General features: G+C 38.5%; 1 protein-coding gene across 2 annotated transcripts in view; it reads left to right on the forward strand.

Moving 5' to 3' along the window:
• The window catches only part of LOC120155085, a 45,424-nt gene that overhangs the window by 13,337 nt on the left and 12,497 nt on the right, over nt 1-19,590 (forward strand). The window contains exons 9-18 of one of the 2 annotated variants that reach the window (XM_039166662.1): nt 4,941-5,022; nt 5,997-6,163; nt 6,203-6,283; nt 6,383-6,496; nt 7,306-7,550; nt 8,148-8,393; nt 8,517-8,672; nt 9,004-9,141; nt 9,243-9,485; nt 19,183-19,310. In XM_039166662.1, coding sequence (XP_039022593.1) covers nt 4,941-5,022; nt 5,997-6,163; nt 6,203-6,283; nt 6,383-6,496; nt 7,306-7,550; nt 8,148-8,393; nt 8,517-8,672; nt 9,004-9,141; nt 9,243-9,485; nt 19,183-19,310 — 1,600 coding nt within the window. Of the gene's footprint in view, nt 1-4,940; nt 5,023-5,996; nt 6,164-6,199; nt 6,284-6,382; nt 6,497-7,305; nt 7,551-8,147; nt 8,394-8,516; nt 8,673-9,003; nt 9,142-9,242; nt 9,486-19,182; nt 19,311-19,590 lie in introns of both variants that reach the window. The other variant, XM_039166660.1, reaches the window with a different exon arrangement.

Raw genomic sequence — 19,590 nt, forward strand, 5'->3', positions numbered from 1 at the left:
AGTTTAGAATTAAATTTTTTAACGACTGGCTCCCATAAAGCTTCCGAATTCTTCCTAGCACCGATGGGGAGTCCCAAATATTCTGTTGGAAAACGATCAACTGAACAGCCCACTTCCAACGCCCAATCAGATAGGATTTCCTCATCAACGTTAATCCCAAAAAGTTTACTCTTCGCTAAATTTAAATGCAACCCCGCCATTATACTGAAAATCCTTAAAATTCTTTTAACGTTTTTAATCTGGGTAAGTGAAGCTTGACAAAAAATGATGAGATCGTCAGCAAACTGAAGATGTGATAGCCGAAATGAATTTTCAGAATTCCCAATAACAAAACCTTGGAACAGACCTTTATCCATTGCTTTAGAAAGCATCAAATGCAGCAGCTCCCCTACTATATTAAATAAAAGCGGCGAGAGACTACATCCTTGTCTAAGCCCTTTAGCCATAGAAAACTCATCCGAGGGGGAGCCATTTACAAGAACCGAAATAGAAGTTGAGGAAAGACACTGTGAGATCCATGAGCACCATTTCATACCAAATTCCATCTCCTTCATTCCTCTGAGTAGAATAGGCTATTTAACAGAATCGTAGGCTCTCCGAAAGTTAACTTTTAGTACCACCCCTTGTATTCTCCAATAGTCAATTCCTTCATTAGCAATAAAGGCACAATCCAACAACTATCTCCCTGGTATAAAAGCGAACTGGGAAGGACTAATGACATCACCAACACAACAGCTTAGTCTCTTAGATAAGACTTTTGATAGAATCTTGTACAAACTGCCCATAAGGCTAATTGGTCTAAAGTCGTCTATATTTTCCGGATTTAATTTCTTCGGAATTAGAGTAATAAAAGCGTGATTTACCCCATGCTCCCACTTCCTTCCAATATAGAAATCTTTAAAAAATTTCAACTCATGCTCCTTTAATGCAGTCTAGCATTTCTTGAAAAAACCCATTGTGAACCCGTCCGGTCCTGGAGATTTAGAGCTGTCCGAAGTAGCAACTGCTTGCCAAATCTCCTGTTCTAAAAACTGCTCCTCTAACTTAGATGCCTGGTCCCATGACAATTTTGTAAAGTCCAAAAGTAAGTCCACTTCCATTGTCAAAATTGAATTATACTCGGTCTTGAAAAACTCTAAAATATGAGTCTTAATCAAGATAGGATCTGAAACAACACTTCCATTGATCTTCAAGCTAGTAATGACATTTCTTCTACTTCTATTTAGAGCACACAAGTGAAAAAATCTTGTGTTTCTATCCCCATCTTTAATCCATCTTGTTCTTGCTCTTTGAAACCAAATACTTTCCTCAATCCTGTATAACCTCCATAGATTTGATCTAAGCTGCTTGACCTGTTCCCATTCCTGAGTAGAGAGACTACTATCGTGCGCCTTAAATTCCAACTCATTTATTTTCCTTTCGGAATTTTCAATCGACTAAAAAATCCCATTAAATTTCTTGCTTGACCAGATTCTAATTGATTTTTTAGTTCCCTGTAGAATACTGAAGATGCCACTTCTTTTGTTCCTCTCCCTCAAGCCATCCATGGTTGATTTAACCAAGTCCTCAAAACCTTCTTCCTCTAATAGATAATTATAAAATTTAAAAGGTTTAAGGCCCCACTCCACAGACAATTCCTCCAAAGAAATTGGATCGTGATCAAATAGAGACCTAGGTAACAGTCTTTGCACTACCCTCGGAAAACTGGTAAGAAAATTCCCAGAAATTAAGAACCTATCCAGTCTGACCCAAGTTGAATCTTCTCTATTATTACACCAAGTAAACTTCCACCCACCAAAGGAAGATCAATTAGATTCGTTAACTGCAGGAAATTTCTAAGAATATCCACAGAATGCCAATTTTGAGACCTTCCCAACTTCTCAGCCGGATCAAGATACAAATTGAAGTCCCCCTAATGCAAATTGAAATAGTTTGAGCAGAAACAAACTCCACCAACTCCCTGAAAAATTCTTCATTTTCTGATTCAATTGACGGACCATATACATTTATAATCACACTCATCTTCCATAGTCTTAAACTTCCCAAATATAGCTATAAATCTGCCACTTATATGAGTTTCGGAAACTTCAAATTCATTCTCATTCCACAGTACCAACAGTCCACCTGCAGTCTCATTAGCTGATGAAAAAACTCCTCCCTTAAGAAAATTCCCCCTATCCTTCTCCTAAGAGCCATAGAACAATTAGCTAGCTTTGTTTCTTGGATTAGTAAGATTCATGGCTTATTCTTTTTCACCAAACGGGACACTGCTCTGGATTTCTCCTTTTTCCCCAGCCCCCTAATGTTCCATGAAATAATATTGATAACTGTCATAAAAACAAAACAATAAGAACCCAACAGCCTCTGAACCATGTAGCACCAAATCCCAGAACGCTACTTTCAGCAATTCCTACTATCCCCCAAACCCTCCTCAAGATTTACTATTTTTTCCAAAAAAGCCTTCTTCCCCTCTTTGATGGAAATCCCCAGCATCCTACTAACTTCCCACGTAGCCAATGCCTCATCCAAAAACAACGAGAAAGAAGGAGAGTAGGCCGTAGGAGAACTAACCACATCCAATGCTTCCCTTATTAAAATCCTTCTCTCTCTCCTTCTCTGTTTCCCTGTCCCTACTCCAGATAAGCAACCTGCTTGAACCTCTTCTCCACTCTCAGAATGCTGGAATTTATCAGCATCTTCTTTTGGACAAGAACCACCTTCCTCATCTACACAACTGTTACCTTCCTCCATTAAAATTGGAACCGAATGAGTGTTCACGATATGATTAGATGCTTTTCCATTTTGGTCAATCAGCTCAACTGAATGCAGCAACCCTTCTTCTCTACTCGGATTGTACCAAACCTTTCTTACTTTTGTTCTTCTGTACACTCTATTACAATTACCTCTATTCCACCTTCCAATCGGAACGGTTCTAATAGCCAAACTTCTAGATAAATGAGCCAAAGGACTCCAGCTCGTTAGACCATTTGATAACAAACCCTTAGAAATTTCCAGTGGCTGAATTCCAGCTGGTTCAACCGGTAAAGCTTCCTTTTCCACCTCTGTATCTACCACATTTTTAACCACCTTGTCCAAGTCCACCCCATCCTCCACCATTTCATTCCTTGGCTTATTCAAATTCCTGTTTAAATGGGGAATAAATCTTCCTTTGGACCCTTCACCAATCCACTTTAAATTATACGCAGACCTTGAAGGACACAAAGTCTTCATATTTGACATTGAACTCCAACTATCATCCTCTTGGGCTTGAACATCAAGGCCCATTTCTTCCCTCAACCCAAGACCCACGTGATCCCCTTTATGATATTTTCCTTTTCCAAGAAAATCTGACAACCCAAAAATATAGGTATCATATTTGACTTTTCTGGAATAAACTGCTCCTCGTCCCCCTCTTTCAGCCAACTACTCTGACCCTAATCAAGCCACCCATCTACCTTATGCCTAGAGTCCTCAGATTTCTTGTGATTGTCAACTTCCTCCAGTGACTGTCGGCGGCTTCTCTCTTCCTCGGAAAAATCATTATCACTGTTCCCAAATTTTGAAATTTCACCAGCCTTCTCCCCTGAGAAATCCTCTGATTTTGAATTAATCGAACCCAATATGACTTTGACTTTGTATGATCTGCCGTAGGACCCAACCGTGACCGATTCCGGGACGTCAAATGGACTCGCCACCCTAATCAAAACTCTCGCCAACGATAGGTCTGACCTGTTTTTTGAGGATTCATTAATGCAAATGAATTTCCCCATTTCTGAACAAGTTTCTCCAAAAACTCCCCGTTCCAGCACAATAACGGCAACCCCACTAATTCCACCAGGCAGAACGCCAATGGCACTCCCTCTTCATTCAGCAATGGAGCCATTCATTCAAACCAGTAAAACAGATCCTCCTGTTTTTGTGCCCATACTTCGGAATACTCTTCAATCGAATTGAACGTAACGACACAGGCATTCCATGCATAACCCCATCTCGCTATTTTAACCTGCATACCTTCATTCTCCAAAGCTTTCTGCACAAAATCCTGCTTGAATTGAAGCTTGATTACCCCTGTAAAGGACCTTTTAACCCAGTCCGAATCCTCCTTAGGAATGTGCATCTCCCAAACATTCCTTAACCCATTTGCAGACTTCATTGTTCTGTCTCTAACTCCCTCAGTAACATTTTCACTCTCCTTTCCATTAATCGTTTCCACCTCCTCCTTGTATGATCTACTATCCCTCAAATTACCCAAAGACCCAACATGATTCAGTCCTTTTGTTTTCTCCACCCTTAATGCCTTTGAATCGATCCTCTCAGTCCTACCTTCAGAAGCTTCTCCTTCCCGACTTTTTCGATATTTTTCTATCCCTACTGTAACCCTTTTCCCGTCAATCCAAGTTCCATCTACAGACTGTATAGCCCTCCTTCTCCCTTCCTCACTTGCAAACTGAACAAACGCAAAGGTAGAATTTGTATACCTTGGCTTCAGAGTAAACTTTGGTATGAAAATCCTCACAACTTGACCATAATAATGAAATATTTCCCTTAACTTTCCTCTTGAAATCCTCTTACTAAGATTATCAACGAAAATCGTCCAGCTCTCCCCAACAGAAGAATGTCCTAACACTCTTTCTCTCTCTACGTTTTTGACTCTCTCACTCATGTTTTTTTTATAAACTTTTACAACATATTATTTTCTAGCTTCAATCTTTTCATTGGTAGGCAAATACTGCTATATTTCCATATCCTTATCAGTACACAGATGCTGCAGATTGTTCACTTATTTTTTGTAGTCTCAATCTTTACATTCAATTCATTTGTGCAGTTGTCAGTTTACTCCATCTATTTTGACTAGTTAATGTTTCTTTGAACCTTCTGAACTATATAAATAACTTAGAAATCCATATTTCAACCAGTTGTTATTTTGCTCAACTTTTTAGGTTTTAAAGGAGTTTACTCTTCAAAAACGATTGAGGGTGCTGCCCACTTTTTGCATCATTATTCAAGTTACATGGACGCAAGGTATGAATTTTATGCCTGATGATTTTTTCCAAATATTGTAGAAAGCTACGTGTAGAAAACTGTAAAACCGAGTTAGCTTTGCAAGGAGTTATGCATTGTTTTTCTTTTTTCTTTCTCATCAATGTTGTCATTGACATGCAATAATGATTGTTGGTTAGAATCTTATTGGTAAGCTCTGTTATTTAAACGCAAGTCAGATCTTTTCCTTTAGGCTTGACTCACGGTTGCCAAAGTAATGATTTCTAGATACATAAAGATAACACATGAAATATAAAGACCCGTATGTTATGTGATCGCTTTGCTCTTTTGGGTTGTTTTTAGATATTTGGTAGTTGAGAAAACTATATTTCTTTTAACTCCATATTGCAGCTTTTTAGGACTTCTTTCTTCCTCATTTCATTTTTTGTTATTACTTTTTATGTTTATAAATCCTAAAATAGTTGTTTGACTTGAAATCTGGTGAAGGTGTATTTTAGAGCACATGGCTTCATATTGAATCTGATGAGGCTTTCCAGTAACATGTTGGTTACCCTACATTTCATTCATTCCAAGTGTGCTGTTTTGACCTGTTAGATCCTTTTTCTTCTAGGTTTGGGCTCCAATGAGTCTATTTTTTTTCTCTATAAATAACCTTAAAACAATTTTTTTAGTGGGCCAATGTGCATGTATTACCTGTGATTGCATGTATGCACAAATGAAAGAGAAAGTTCTGGCTTCTCAGATGATAGATGGGTCAATTACTGCAATGTATGATACTTACATGTCTCGCAAGTTATTTCCCTTTCTTCAACCTTTGGGCCCAATGGGCCAATGGATCTATATAGTGGTGTTTTCTAGTTTGGCACCACAGCTTCATGTCATGCCTATCAGTGCAGGCATACATACAAATGCAAGAGAAAGTACTCAAATCTCTAAACTGTAGAAATGCCTAGAAAAATTGATGGACAATAACTGTTCTATTGGGATTGTTACAGGGAAGCCGCTATATTTTTAAACAGCTTAGCATCCCTTGCTAAAAGTATATCTTTTAGTAGAGCTGGATTGATGGGTCTTGCAGAATGTATTGCTGCATCTGCTTTTGGGGCTCGTAAATACAGCGACAATAAAGCAGAATCTTGTGAATTTGGTGTTGTTGATAAGGTCCAACTGGAATATTCTTTGGAGAACTCTCAGGATGATAATGGGACAGAGTTGCTCGATGTTCTTCGATATGTTCTTGAGAGTAGCAAACATCATTTCAATCCTAATTACCGTTTTCGAGGTACTGATCTGCTTAAATTCTAAAAAAGGTTTCTTATAGTTGCATATATACTGTGCAAGCACTGAAATCCTTGTGTCACTTTTTTCCTGTAATTGTCAGTCTGTGAAAAAGTAGTGCAGGCTGCTGCTTCTTTGGTGCCAGCAAGTGATGTTCCCCTTGAGATACTTTTGCACTTCATCTCTACTTTGCCGCGGGAAGTTACTGATTATGGTGGTAGGAAAAACATACGACTTATATTATCAATTAGCTATTTGCTAGCTTCATTTGTTTCCTTATGCCTATCTTCTTCTTGTGTGCTGCATTTATCCATAATGACATCTATAATTTTTCATTTGAATTTGGTGTGCTTTATGTTGAGTCTCTCTTTATATTATTATTAATAATATTGTTATTATTATTATTATAGATCTTAAATTGAGCCGGTTGATTTTATACAGAAAAAAGAGCTGAAAGTTTTATTCATCAAACTTCATAACAACTCATTTTCACTGTTTCACTTGTCTTCAACTTCACTTTCCTGACAGAAATATGTTTTCTCTTCACTGGAGTTGGGGGATTGGAGGTTGCAAAAGCAGACTAATTTCAAGGGGGGCTTTATTGAGGAAATGATTGTTGCATAATGCATAATATAGTGACACTTTTGGTGTTGTGTAGCAAGCTTTGAGTATGGTGACAACTGGGTTCAGAAGATTCTTAAGTTGTCTGGGAATACTGCTGGTGGTGTTTTTAGAAAAATGAATCAGTGATGGACGAGATTCATGTCAAAATTACTTATTTTCGATGATACATAATTTGGAGAGGATAATTAAAATATAATTAGACTTATCCCTGAATTATCAAATATTGTTTTTTAAACTTTGCTTCTTGTACTTTTTACCATACTATCTGGATTTTCCTCTCTTCTCATTGATCTTCTTCAATTCTTATAGCATGGATTTATTTTCTGAAGTATCTTTGCTTGTCTATTTTCTTCATGGAGGAGCTTTTTTTATATGCATAATTAAATTGTTCCTTCTCTTCAGGTTCGCTACGTGTAAGAGTGCAAGACTGGCTTCTGCAAAACTGCCAGGCTTCACATTCTGGTGGTATCCAGATGCAGCTTATGGAAAGTCTCAATGAATTTCCACAAAGGTTCATTATTCATCATGGCCCGTTTCAAAATTTTGATGATGAGGACTTGGATGCATGGGAATTTGAAGTGAGAAGATGGGCAAGAGTACTCTTTCTTGTAATCAAGGAAGAACATCAATTAGTACCTCTAATAACGGTTTGCCTTCAATTTTCCCTTTACGTGCTCGATCTTTTTATTATCATTTATTATTTTCCTGTTGTTGATAGGTATATATTTTAGGTTATAGAATGTAACTGGAAAAAATAATCATATTTCCACTTAAAGTATTAATGGTTATACTCTTTCGTATCGAAGTTTTAAAATGCAAGCATAAAAATGCATCAACTATAATATTTAGTCTTTTTTTAAGGTATGAAATATGAATGTTCAGTATCAATTTGAAAAAGAACAGCTCTAATTATCTTGGTTAATGATCTTTTTCTCTCCATCATGGTCCTTTGTTGGTTATAATTTTATTTATCTATCTTATCCTGTTAGGATACTTGTGTTATTCACTTATTCTCTTCCAAATACCTTTGTTTTGTTAACCATCTGGAATCCTAATGCATTTTGTCTAGTAAGTCTAGTTGAAGGGCTGTAGAGACTTCTGTTTCCCATGGAAATGTTCGTCAAGTTGATTGCACAAAGAATTGTTTGCAGAGATATCTGTCGATTTTGGCATTCCTTTTCAGAAATCATTTATAGTTTTGCCCAATAGGACTCTGACATTGTTGTTTATGTTGTATTGTGCAGTTTATACAAAATCATGGAACAAATATTTGTAAACAAAAGAATCATTCAGAGTGGATGCCTGTGAAGTTTCATATCCTTGTATTAGGCTTAATTCAAGAGATCCAGGTGATACAAAGAAGAAAGCATGGGTTCAAAGTACAAAACAAATATGAAATTGGCTTACTGGAGACACAGGAGGAGCAATCAAGTGATGTAGAAGCTTCAAACATTTACAACATGTTCACTGATTCTGTACTTTTTGTACTGGTATGCCTTCCCAAATTATTTTATTAAATTATGAGCATTCCTAAATCATTTTATCAAATAATGAGCATTGCTAGTCGCTTGTTATTGAGAGAGCTCTACCCAGGTATTCTGTCTGACATGCAGGAGGAACTTGTGTCCTTTGCCAACTTGTCTTGTTCCATATTCTTTTCTGGTTCTGATATAGAGGACAAGGTTCTGCCTGGTTCTGTGAGAGGAAAACTTGGCGGTCCTAGTCAGCGACGATTATCAATTTCTTTGACAACTGCTGTGTTGCAAGCTGTATGTCCCATTATATTATTTATTCATTTTGTTAATTTATTTTTCTTTAGAACTATTTTAGTAGCTTATGTTGTCAAGAACTTTTAGTGGACCTTCATCCACTGCAAAATATATAATTTGATATGATGATTACATTAGGGTCTCATTAATTGCTGCCCCTCTCCATTTCTCATTTATAAAATTCTCTTTTATCATTAAAGGCTAAAGTGCTTCAAAAAAGGGGAAAAAAAAGAATAGGGGCCAAAGGCAAATAGTAAGGGCAACTTTTACATTATGTCTTTTTGTTTTAAGCAGAAGATGTAATATGTCTCAATTTCATATATATGAACAGACAATCTCCATTAAAGCTGTTGCATGCACCTATGCTTGGTGTGCACAACATAGAAGTGACATTCTATTAAATTCACCCTTCACGGCTGTGTGGAAATTCTTATGCAATACCATTGCATCTCCAATTTGCAACTCTGAGGTGAGTTTTCAGGCATCCTGTTGGAAAATATGGCCTATTTTTTAACATTTTATTTTCAATTTTTATAACTTTTTGTGGCTAATATGGTTGCCTCAAACCAGACTGAAGCAGAAATATGTCTTGCTGCATATGAAGCATTAGCGCCTGCGTTGAAGGCCCTTATCTCTGTATTGTCTTCTCAAACTTTGCTCCTTTTTAGGGAAAATAGCAAGTCATTGCAACCTGCAATGGAAGGTGAACCTTGGTTAGATACCTTGGTTCTTTCTTTTCTTCAGAATATCAATAATCTTCTTGCTGTTGGATTTATGGCCCGCACGAGGCGGGCAGTTTTGCTTAATTGGAAGGTAATGCTTATTTGTTATATTTACGGTTGGTCTCCCTTCATCTTTTTCGCTTCATCTTTTTCGTTTAGTTGTGGTGTCTGAACTCATTCATAGTTGTAATGTTGATTCTGACGCAATCCAGAAATTGGAGTTGTTGATTTGAATCTTACCAATCGAGCGTTGTTGGGGAAGTGGGTATGGAAGTTTGCAAATGAGAAAGATTCGATATGGAAGAAATTCTTTTGTAGTAAACATAATATGAGTTGTCATTCCTTGAATATCACTAAGGCCCTCTCTCAAAAAGACTCGTGGATTTGGAGGGGAATTGTCAATAACTTCTCAAAGAATGACTTCATTGAAGGTTGCCTTAGATCTCATGCAAAAATACAAATAGGGAATGTAAAATTTGTCTCTTTTTGGAAGGATACTTGGCTTGGGGATTGTCCATTAAAAATACTTTTTCCTAGGATTTTTGCACTTTCTACTAACAAAGATGGCAATGTGGCTGATTTTGGAAGTTTTGACTTGAATGGATGGGAGTGGAATATTAAAACGAGGAGGAATCTATGTGATTGGGAAGTGTTGCAGTTGGTTGAGTTATTGAACAGCCTTAAAGACATTAAACTGATTGAGTCTTTGGAGGATTGTTTGTTGTGGGATGGCTTGGGGGAGGGGTTGTTTTCTGTCAAAGAGTTCAGGAAATCTCTAGAGTCTGTTTATGAGGATACATATTAGTGGAGAAACTGTGTTTGGCTGGGGTTAGTCCCTCCTAGAGTGGAGACTTTCCTTTGGCAGCTATCTCATCAAAAAGTTTATGTTAGAATGGAATTGATGAAAAGGGGGGTTCCTATAGGGGAGAATACTCTTTGCCCTTTATGCAACCTATGCGATGAATCAGTCCAGCATCTTTTTTTGTTCTGTCAAGTTTCATGGGAGCTATGGAATAAACTAATTTGTTATTGGGGTATTAGTCTAGCTTTTCCACTTGACCCTCCATCCTTACTTAGTTCTTGGTTTGATTTGAGGCCTACTTCGGTTATCTGGAAGTTTATTCCGGGTGTAGTGTTATGGTCAATTTGGAGAATTAGAAATGAAATTACCTTTGATAATGGCAATTTGGATAGACTTTCACTGTTTTTCACTGTTCGGTTAAGGCTAGCAAGATGGTTTCTAGCAAAATATCCTCTTTCCTCTATTAAGGTGGATTCTCTAATTGGTGATCCTTCCTTGGCAGATAGTATCTCTGCTTCTAAGGAACTACTCAGACCTGTGTGCTGGTGGATTCCTCCTCTAGTAGATTTTTTTTAAGTTGAATGTGGATGGGGCTTTTAGTAGAATTGGGAGAGTTGCTGGAATAGGGGGTCTTCTCAGGGATTGGAATCAGGTTATACTTGTCTCTTTTTTCAGAAAATGTTGGTCCTTCTCATCCCTATTAGCATAACTGAAAGCTATAAAAAGAGCATTGATATCTTTGTTTCTTCAGAATGGTTGTTGAAGGGCAGACTCATTATTGAAAGTGATTGCAAGCTTGTAGTGGATTGGATCAAAGACCAAGTTTTGGTTCCTGTTTTCCTTTCAAATTTTGTTAAGGAAATTGTATCTATTGTTTCTTTTAGAAATTTTATTGTTAGGTGGATTCCAAGGTCTTGTAATTGCGAGGTTGACAAGCTAGCAAAAGAGGGGATCGGGTGACGATTTTTTCTGTTTTAGTTGGTGTTTGTTTATGAGCTAAGAAGCTAGAGGAGTGTGTGAGGTCTTATATTGTATGTAAAAGTGTTTTTAAGTCTTATGTAACTTGGCTATCATTAATAAATTGAGGTACTCTTTTCCTCCTTCCGCTAGTTGGGTCTTACCTTAGGGGTAAGGTCCACTAAGAGGGAGGTTTTTAATGAGACCTCCTATTCCTATCAAAAAAAAAAAAAGAAATTGGATAACAAATGATAAAAATTTTATCTATAATATATTTTTAAAATTTTTATTAAGTTTTCCTTCTAATTCTGCCTTCAGAGATTGATGGTGACCTAAATTTTTTGCTTTGTATCAGTACTTTTAAATTCATGTTCTTGTTCCCTTCTAATTTGCCGTAACCATAAAAATGTCGCATGAAAATCTTGAGAAACTCATTCCTTAACAGCCTCCACAACTCCTTTTTACATTCTACCATCTGATCCTACTCCCCTTTGGACAAGATTCCACCTTGCGACTTCCTTTCCCAATTCTCTATCTTTCCTTCAAGAACCGAAATGGAGTTTGACAGACCAACATTGCTGATTCCAGGCCAACTTCTAATCTGGATTTTAACGTTATGAAGCATTCTGAAAATTCCCCCAAAATTCCTCTTATTCTTCTCAACTGCCACAAGATTAACCACAAAATCATCAAAGCCTTTCTCCTGTAAAAGATAATTGAAGAATCTAAAAGGTTTTGGGCCCAAAAAAACCATGAGTGAGACTGGTAGAGAGAGAATTAGAGAGCTTGAGACAGTTCGTTCTTCTTCCGATAAGGAATGGACTGTTTTCATAGATAATCTTAGTAAGAGAGTTACTAGAAGAGAGTTAAGAGAGATCTTTGATATTTACGGTCGTGTTATAAGGATTTTTATTCCAAGTTTTTATGGTGAAACCAAATTATAAGTCGTCGACTTTTGCCTTTGTGCAATATGCGAAGGAGGAAGGTTGTAGAAGAGCGATTCAGAATGTCAATGGCACATTGATAGATGGGAGAAGAGTCTCAGTGGGGGTTGCAAAGTATAGGAAGGAAAGGAGAAGAGCAACTGATGACAAAAGTTTACAGGGGGAAGTAAAAAAGCAAGTGAGAGGGGAGGAAGGTAGGCAGCAGGTGGTTTTGGAGAAGCAGAACAGCCCTAGGGATGGCAGAACGTACAAAGAGGTGGTGAACGCACAGGATAGAGAGGAGTATGATAGGGCGGGAAGTTATGAAAGACCGAGTAAGGAAGCAGTTGTCTCTGTGGATGGGAGGAGGGAAGTTCCAGTGAGTAAAAGGACCAGAGAGGGTCTCTCAGGTATGGTTAATGGGATGAGGAATTTGTGGGAAATGCATATTCCCCCGGATGATTATAATTGGGTGAAAAGATCTTTAACTGGGATTATCAAACCTCATTTAGATTTGGAGATAGTGGTAAAGAGGCTGGCTAGTGAGGGGATTAAGGTTAAGGGAGCTAAATGGGGATTTACATGGAACTCATGTATCCTAATGTTTGGTTCGATGGAAGATTTTGAGGAGGCTTGGTCAAGTAGACGGGAGGAACTGTTCTTCTGGTTCGACTGGCTTGATCCGGTTATGAATGTTGATGGTGTTCCGATGGCATTTTGTTCAATAGACTTAGTTGGGATCCCTTTACTTTGCTGGAATATTCCCTTTCTGGAAAAACTTGTATTAAGATGGGGGAAGCTGGTATGCTTTCATGAGTCGACGGTCAGAAAAGAGGACATGGCGGTAGCACGAGTTCTATTGAGGGTGGCCAGTCCATTCGATATCCAGGAATCTGTTACATTGGGTGCGTATGGGAGATCTTTTAAGGTCAAAATTACTGTGGGATCGGTTAGTTTACAACAGGAGAGTTTTTCTGCAAAAAATTCTATGGTGGCGGGAGAAGGTAGGTTCAGAGATGAAGCTTCATCAGAGGAGGAAGAGGATCGGTACTCAGGCGGGGTGGGCGGTCTAGAATTGCTAGCTGTAGAGTCTAGGGACAAAGTAGACAGGAGGCTGGTAGGAGAAGTTGGTACATCAGAGGCAGGGGGCAAAGGGTCGGTAAGGGTGGTTGGTGCAGATTTGGCAGGCGGCAAAGGGGGGCAGCATTTAATGTTGCAGGAAAATGAAGGTCAACATAGTGGTGTGAAGGTGTCAGACTTTCCTGGAAAAAATTTGAATTTGGAAGGGGATTTTCGAGGTCTTGGGTTCAGGAAAGTCTTCCTTAATGAAAGTGATAAAGCCCAGTCAAAGGAATCCAGTGAGCCCAATTCTATTTCTGGGCCAGCTTCGATTTTAAATAAATTGGGCTATGGTAAACTTAAAGAGTCTTGGGTGGAGGCAGTAGGAGAGCAACATCAAAATGTTTTGTTTGAACCCAATGAACAGAATTTGGTTACTGTTTCATCAGATCTTAACTCTTTTTCGACATGTGATGGGGACAAGGCTAGATTTCAGTCCCAGCCGTGTGGTATTCTAAAAGAGTCTAATAAAGATATGTCAGAGGCGGTAGAAGTGCTGGACAAGGAAGTAAGCAGTGTAGAGGAAGCAATGGTGGAAAGGGAAGCAAGGACAGTCACCACGGGTAGCATTCAGGGGTCAGGGCATAACAAAGGGTCTTTTGCAAAAGGTTTAAGAAGTTGGAGTCCATTAGAACAGTTGTCTAGGAGTATTCACATTAGAAATGCATCGATTGGAAGGCGGAGTGGTGGAGCTATATCTAGAGTTTATAGAAGATCTAGAAACAGAAAGGTGTGGTTTAACCCAAGTCGAGAGGAGGGGGTAGTGCAACCCTTGGTGTTGATGGATCTTAACAGGAATATTAGTAAGCCTATCCTAAGTAACTATTCTTTCCCCAAGATTTTTGAGGGAAGTCCCACAGAGGTTGAGGTGGAAGGCGAATCCAGTTTCATTTCAGCAGGAGACAACTTTCAGCAGGATAAGAGTGTAGAAGTGGTTGGTTCTGGGAGCCAGTGTAATCCAGTGGGTAGGAAGGAGAAGGGAAGAAGGAGAAGGATCTTGACTAGGGAAGCTCTGGATGTGGCTAGCATTCGTACAGTGTCTTCCTCTAATTTCTCGATTTTCTTGGAGGAGGCTCTGGCCACCTGGGAAGTTAGTAAAATTCTAGGGATCTCATTTAAAGAGGGGAAGAAGATATTCTTGGAAAAAATTATTAATCTTGAGGAGGGATTGGTTAAAGATAGGGAAGGGACGGGCCCGGGGGAATAGGTTTCTGGTTTATTTCTTTACTTCGAGGATTTTCTGTTTTTGTGTATATATGATGAAGATTAAGATAATTTCATGGAACGTCAGGGGCTTGGGTAAAAAGGAGAAATCTAGAGCTGTAGCAAATATGGTTAAGAAGCATAAGCCGTGTATTCTTCTCATCCAAGAAACTAAGTTAGAATGTTGTTCTCAGGCATTGTGGAGGAGGTTAGGTGGAAGGTTTCTTAATGGAGGAACTTTCGTTCCAGCAGTGGGTTCGGCAGGTGGACTGTTGGTCTTGTGGAATGATATGGTTTTCGAAGTTTCAAATAGCCATTTAACGGGCAGATTCATAGCAGTTTTTGGAAGATTTAAGAATTCAAATGAAGAGTGTGTGATTATTAATGTTTATGGTCCTTCAATTGATTCAGAAAAGGAGGAATTTTTCAGGGAGTTGTTGGATTTTGTCGCTGCTCAAACCGTGGCAGTCTGCATTGGGGGTGACTTAAATGTGTATCTGGATCCGGCTGAGAAGTTGGGAAAGTCTCAGAATTGGCTATCTATTGATATTCTTAGAAATTTTCTGGTGCAAACTAACTTAATAGATCTCCCTATGGTAGGGGGAAGATTTACTTGGTGTAACAAAAGAGAGACTTCTACTTGGGTCAGACTGGACCGGTTTCTTATATCTGGGAATTTTCTGTTATGTTTTCGAATGTAGTGCAGAGCCTATTACCTAGGTCTTTATCTGATCATAATCCTGTCTTATTGGAGGAAAAAACAGTAGATTGGGGTCCTAAACCGTTCAGATTTTTTAATTATCTTCTAGAGGAGAAAGGTTTTGAGGAGTTGGTTCAATCGTCTTTGGAAAATTGGAGGGGGAGTAAGAGCAGAAGGGGATTCTTCAGTTTTTTACAAGGTACAAAAAAATCAATAAAAAAGTGGTCTGGCAGCAAGTTTCAGGGGATTGCAGAGTCTATTTCAGAGTTGGAATTGAAGATCCAGGATTTAGAATTTAAGGCACAAGACGTTGTTCTCTCACAGCAGGAATGGGATCAGTTGTCTCAGTTCAGAACGAATCTATGGAGGTTGTATAGGGTGGAAGAAAGTATTTGGTTTCAGAAGTCTAGGACAAAATGGATAAAAGATGGGGATAGAAATACAAGATTCTTTCATCTGTCTGCGTTAAACAGGAGCAAGAGGAACGAAATAACAAGTCTGATGATTAATGGTTCTGTTGTTTCAGACCCGGATTTGATAAAGGCACATATTACGAACTACTTTAAGAATGCTTATAGCTACAAGTCTATAATGGAAGTGGAAGCTTTATCTCTGGATTTCGCCAAGCTGACAGAAAGTCAATCTACAAAACTTGAGGAGCAGTTCAATGAACAGGAAATCTGGCAAGCAATAGCCTATTCGGACAGCTCTAAAGCTCCAGGTCCGGATGGCTTCACAATGGGCTTCTTCAAGAAATGCTGGCCGACTCTAAAGGAGCATGTTTTGAGGTTTTTTCAAGATTTTTATTTGGGCAGGGATTGGGAACATGGGGTTAATCATGCGTTCATTACGCTCATTCCAAAGAAACTAAATTCGGATAGTGTGGGGGACTTTAGGCCAATTAGTCTTGTGGGTAGTCTTTACAAGATTCTCTCTAAAGTGCTATCTAAGAGACTTAGCTGCTGTGTTGGTGACGTTATTAGTCAATCTCAGTTCGCCTTTATACCGGGGAGACAGCTGCTGGATTGTGCCTTCATTGCGAATGAAGGAATTGATTATTGGAGAAAACAAGGGTTGAGAGGAGTAGTGCTAAAAGTTGATTTCCGTAGAGCCTATGATTCTGTGGAATGGCCTATTTTATTTAGAGCAATGATTTGAGATGGGTTTTGGTAACAGATGGTCTGCTTGGATTTCACAGTGTCTTTCAACAGCTTCGATTTCAATTCTTGTGAATGGGTCTCCTTCGGATGAGTTCCCAATGGAAAAAGGTTTACGACAAGGTTGTAGTCTCTCTCCATTATTGTTTAACATTGTGGGTGAGTTGCTTCATTTGATGCTTTCTAAAGCAGTGGACAAGGGACTATTCTAGGGGTTTACAATTGGCAAAAATGATAATACAACTAAGCTGTCTCATCTTCAGTTCGCTGACGACCTAATCATTTTTTTGCCAAGCTTCGATTTCTCAGCTCAAGAACGTTAAACGAGTGTTGAGGATTTTTAGTATAATGGCAGGTCTGCATTTAAATTTGGTAAAGAGTAAGCTGTTTGGGATTAACATGGAGGACGATGAATTAAAAGATTGGGCTTCACAAGTGGGTTGCTTAGTAGGTTCCTTTCCAACAGAATATTTGGGCCTTCCTTTGGGTGCCAAGAAGAATTCAGAGGCTCTTTGGGATCCTGTTTTTAAGAACTTTAGTGCCAAACTTGCTGGGTGGAAAGCTTCATGTTTATCATTGGCCGGTAGGACTGTTTTACTGAAATCGGTGTTATCTTCCTTACCAATTTTCTTCCTTTCTTTGTTTAGAATGCCATGTATTATTGGTAAGAAGTTAAACTCGTTAATGGCCAATTTCCTATGGGGTGATAAGGAGGGAAAGAGGAGAATCCACTGGGTGAATTGGAGCTTGGTTTGCAGATCAATAAATTGTGGTGGATTAGGTGTTTTTGATTTGAACCTCACTAATCGGGCTCTTCTAGGTAAGTGGGTGTGGAAATTTGCCAATGACAAAAATTCCATTTGGAAAGGCGTGCTGTGTAGCAGACATAAGGTTAGTAGGAATTCGTTGTCGATTAGGGAGGTCTCTCATCCTCATTCATCTTGGATTTTGAGAGGAATAGCTAATAATTATCTGAAGGATGATTCGGTGGGAGATTGTCTAAGGTCAAATTCGAAATTGAAAGTAGGAAATGGCAAGTCTATTTCTTTTTGGAATGACATTTGGGCGGATGACTGTCCTCTGAAATTCCTTTTTCCAAGAATTTTTGTGCTTTCCCCTATTAAAGAGGGGAAAGTTGAGGAGTTTGGCAGCTTCGAATCGAGTGGTTGGGTGTGGACTGTTCAGACCAGGAGAAATTTGTGTGATTGGGAATTGGTCCAATGGTTGGAGTTGATGTCTAAGTTGAAGGATATTCAACTTTCAGAACTTGTGGATGATTTTTTATCGTGGACTGCTAGTGGAGATGGATTGTTCTCAGTTAAATCTTGTAGGAATACTCTCGGTATTACGTCTGGGGGTACTGCAGTGTGGTCGAAAGGGGTTTGGCAAGGCTTTGCACCACCTCGGGTGGAAGCTTTTCTTTGGCAACTTGCTCATCAGAAATTAGCTGTCAAAGTCGAGTTGGTCAAGAGAGGTATACCCCTAGGGGATGATATTCTGTGTCCCTATTGTAAGAATCAGGAGGAATCTGTGCAGCATCTATTCATCTCTTGTACGGTGGTTTGGGAATTATGGAATAAGGTAGCTAATTTCTGGGATATTGCCATGGTTCTACCTCAGGATCCTCCTTCTCTTCTTTGTTCCTGGAACGAGTTGAGGGCGAAATCTACGATTTGGAAGTTTATTCCGGGAGCCATCTTTTGGTCTGTTTGGAAATTTAGGAACGCAAGGGTTTTCGAAGGAACTCCTATTGACAAAGTGTCACTTTTCTTCATTGTTAGATTCAGGATTGCCAAATGGTTCCTAGCCAAATTTTCGGGTATAACTATACATGAGGATGTGCTGATTGGTAATCCATCTCTAGCAGATGGTGTTTTCTTCTAGTAATGTTATTGATAGTGTTGTTTTGCGCTGGTTACCCCCACCAGTTGACTTCCTAAAGATGAATGTAGATGGAGCCGTTAGGCAGATTGATTCGGGTGGAGGTATTGGAGGTTTATTAAGAGATTGGAATGGTTGCACTCTTTTGACTTTCTCCGAGAGTATTGGTCAAGCAATCCCCCCTCTGGCAGAATTAAAAGCTATAAAAAGAGGCTTGGATATTTTTCTGTCTTCTAGGTGGGCTTCGGTAGCTAGGTTGATCGTCGAAAGTGATTGCTCGTCTGCAGTGGAATGGATTCATTCTCCGGTTCTGGCACCTATTTTTTTCATGCCTATTGTTTTCCAGATTTCAAGGCTTATTAGTGATAAGGTTCATTTTAGTTAGGTTGATTCCTAGGGTGTGTAATGGAGAGGCAGATATCTTAGCTAAGAAAGGGATTGGGTGATTGTAAGGGTCTTTTTATGATTTTCGTAATTTTGGGTGTAGGTTTTATGACGGGAGGAGTGTTTCAGTCTTATGTCAAGCAATTTAGTGTTATTTTTTACTATTATGTAACTTTCATTATTTATAAAAGTTCCAAGGCACTCTTTCCCTCCTTCCTATGATTAATGACCTTTCTATAAGGTCCTTAGTTAAGAAGGGGGGTTTTAACGAGGCCTTTCTTTCCTATCAAAAGAAAATCTTGAGAAAAAAGAGGTTTTGAATTCTAATAAAAGTGGTTTGCATGTTAATACAGTTACATTTCATAACTTAATAGACGGTTTAAATTGCATTAGTATGATGTTTTGAATTCTAATGCGAGCCAATCATTAATGTGTTCTAGTTCGGATGAATTTTGAATTTTTCCTTGTTAAAATATCTTTTCTAATGTGCAACGTAGCATTTTGAATTTACTTTGTGACCATTACAAAATCATGACTAAAAGTTTTTTCTTTTCTTTTCTGTGCAGTTCTTTTAATATTCTTATTTTTAATATTCAAGTTCATCATTAAAAGTAACAAATTCATAAACCAAAATACTATTTGATTTTCTGTGATTGATGCAGTGGGTTATCTTAGATTCTCTGCTCTCAATTCCTTACTATGCTTTTGAGAGTAAGCTTCAACTAGAGGATGGTAGCTTTTTTTTCTCAGATGCTGCTCTGATAAACATTTTTACTGATACTGTTGAGAGGTAAAAAACTAACGGAGCTTAATTTATTTATTACTTATTTGAAGATGGTTGCATGGTGAATATCTTGCAGTACTTAATTTTTTACAGTACTATGGCTTTTTTTTTTATAGGAAAGGTAGGCCTCTTTAAAAAACCCCTTCATGATTAACGGATCACACGGTGCTCCTTAATCAGCGGAAGGAGGAAAAGAGTGCCTCAATAATTCATTGATAACCACAAGTTACAAAGACTTAAAACAACCATACAATCTATCATACAAATAAGCAACCCAAAACCTAAT

This window comes from Hibiscus syriacus, unplaced genomic scaffold (genome assembly GCF_006381635.1).
Source record: "Hibiscus syriacus cultivar Baekdansim isolate YM2019G1 unplaced genomic scaffold, ASM638163v2 tig00111164_pilon, whole genome shotgun sequence".
NCBI classification, from domain to species: domain Eukaryota; kingdom Viridiplantae; phylum Streptophyta; class Magnoliopsida; order Malvales; family Malvaceae; genus Hibiscus; species Hibiscus syriacus.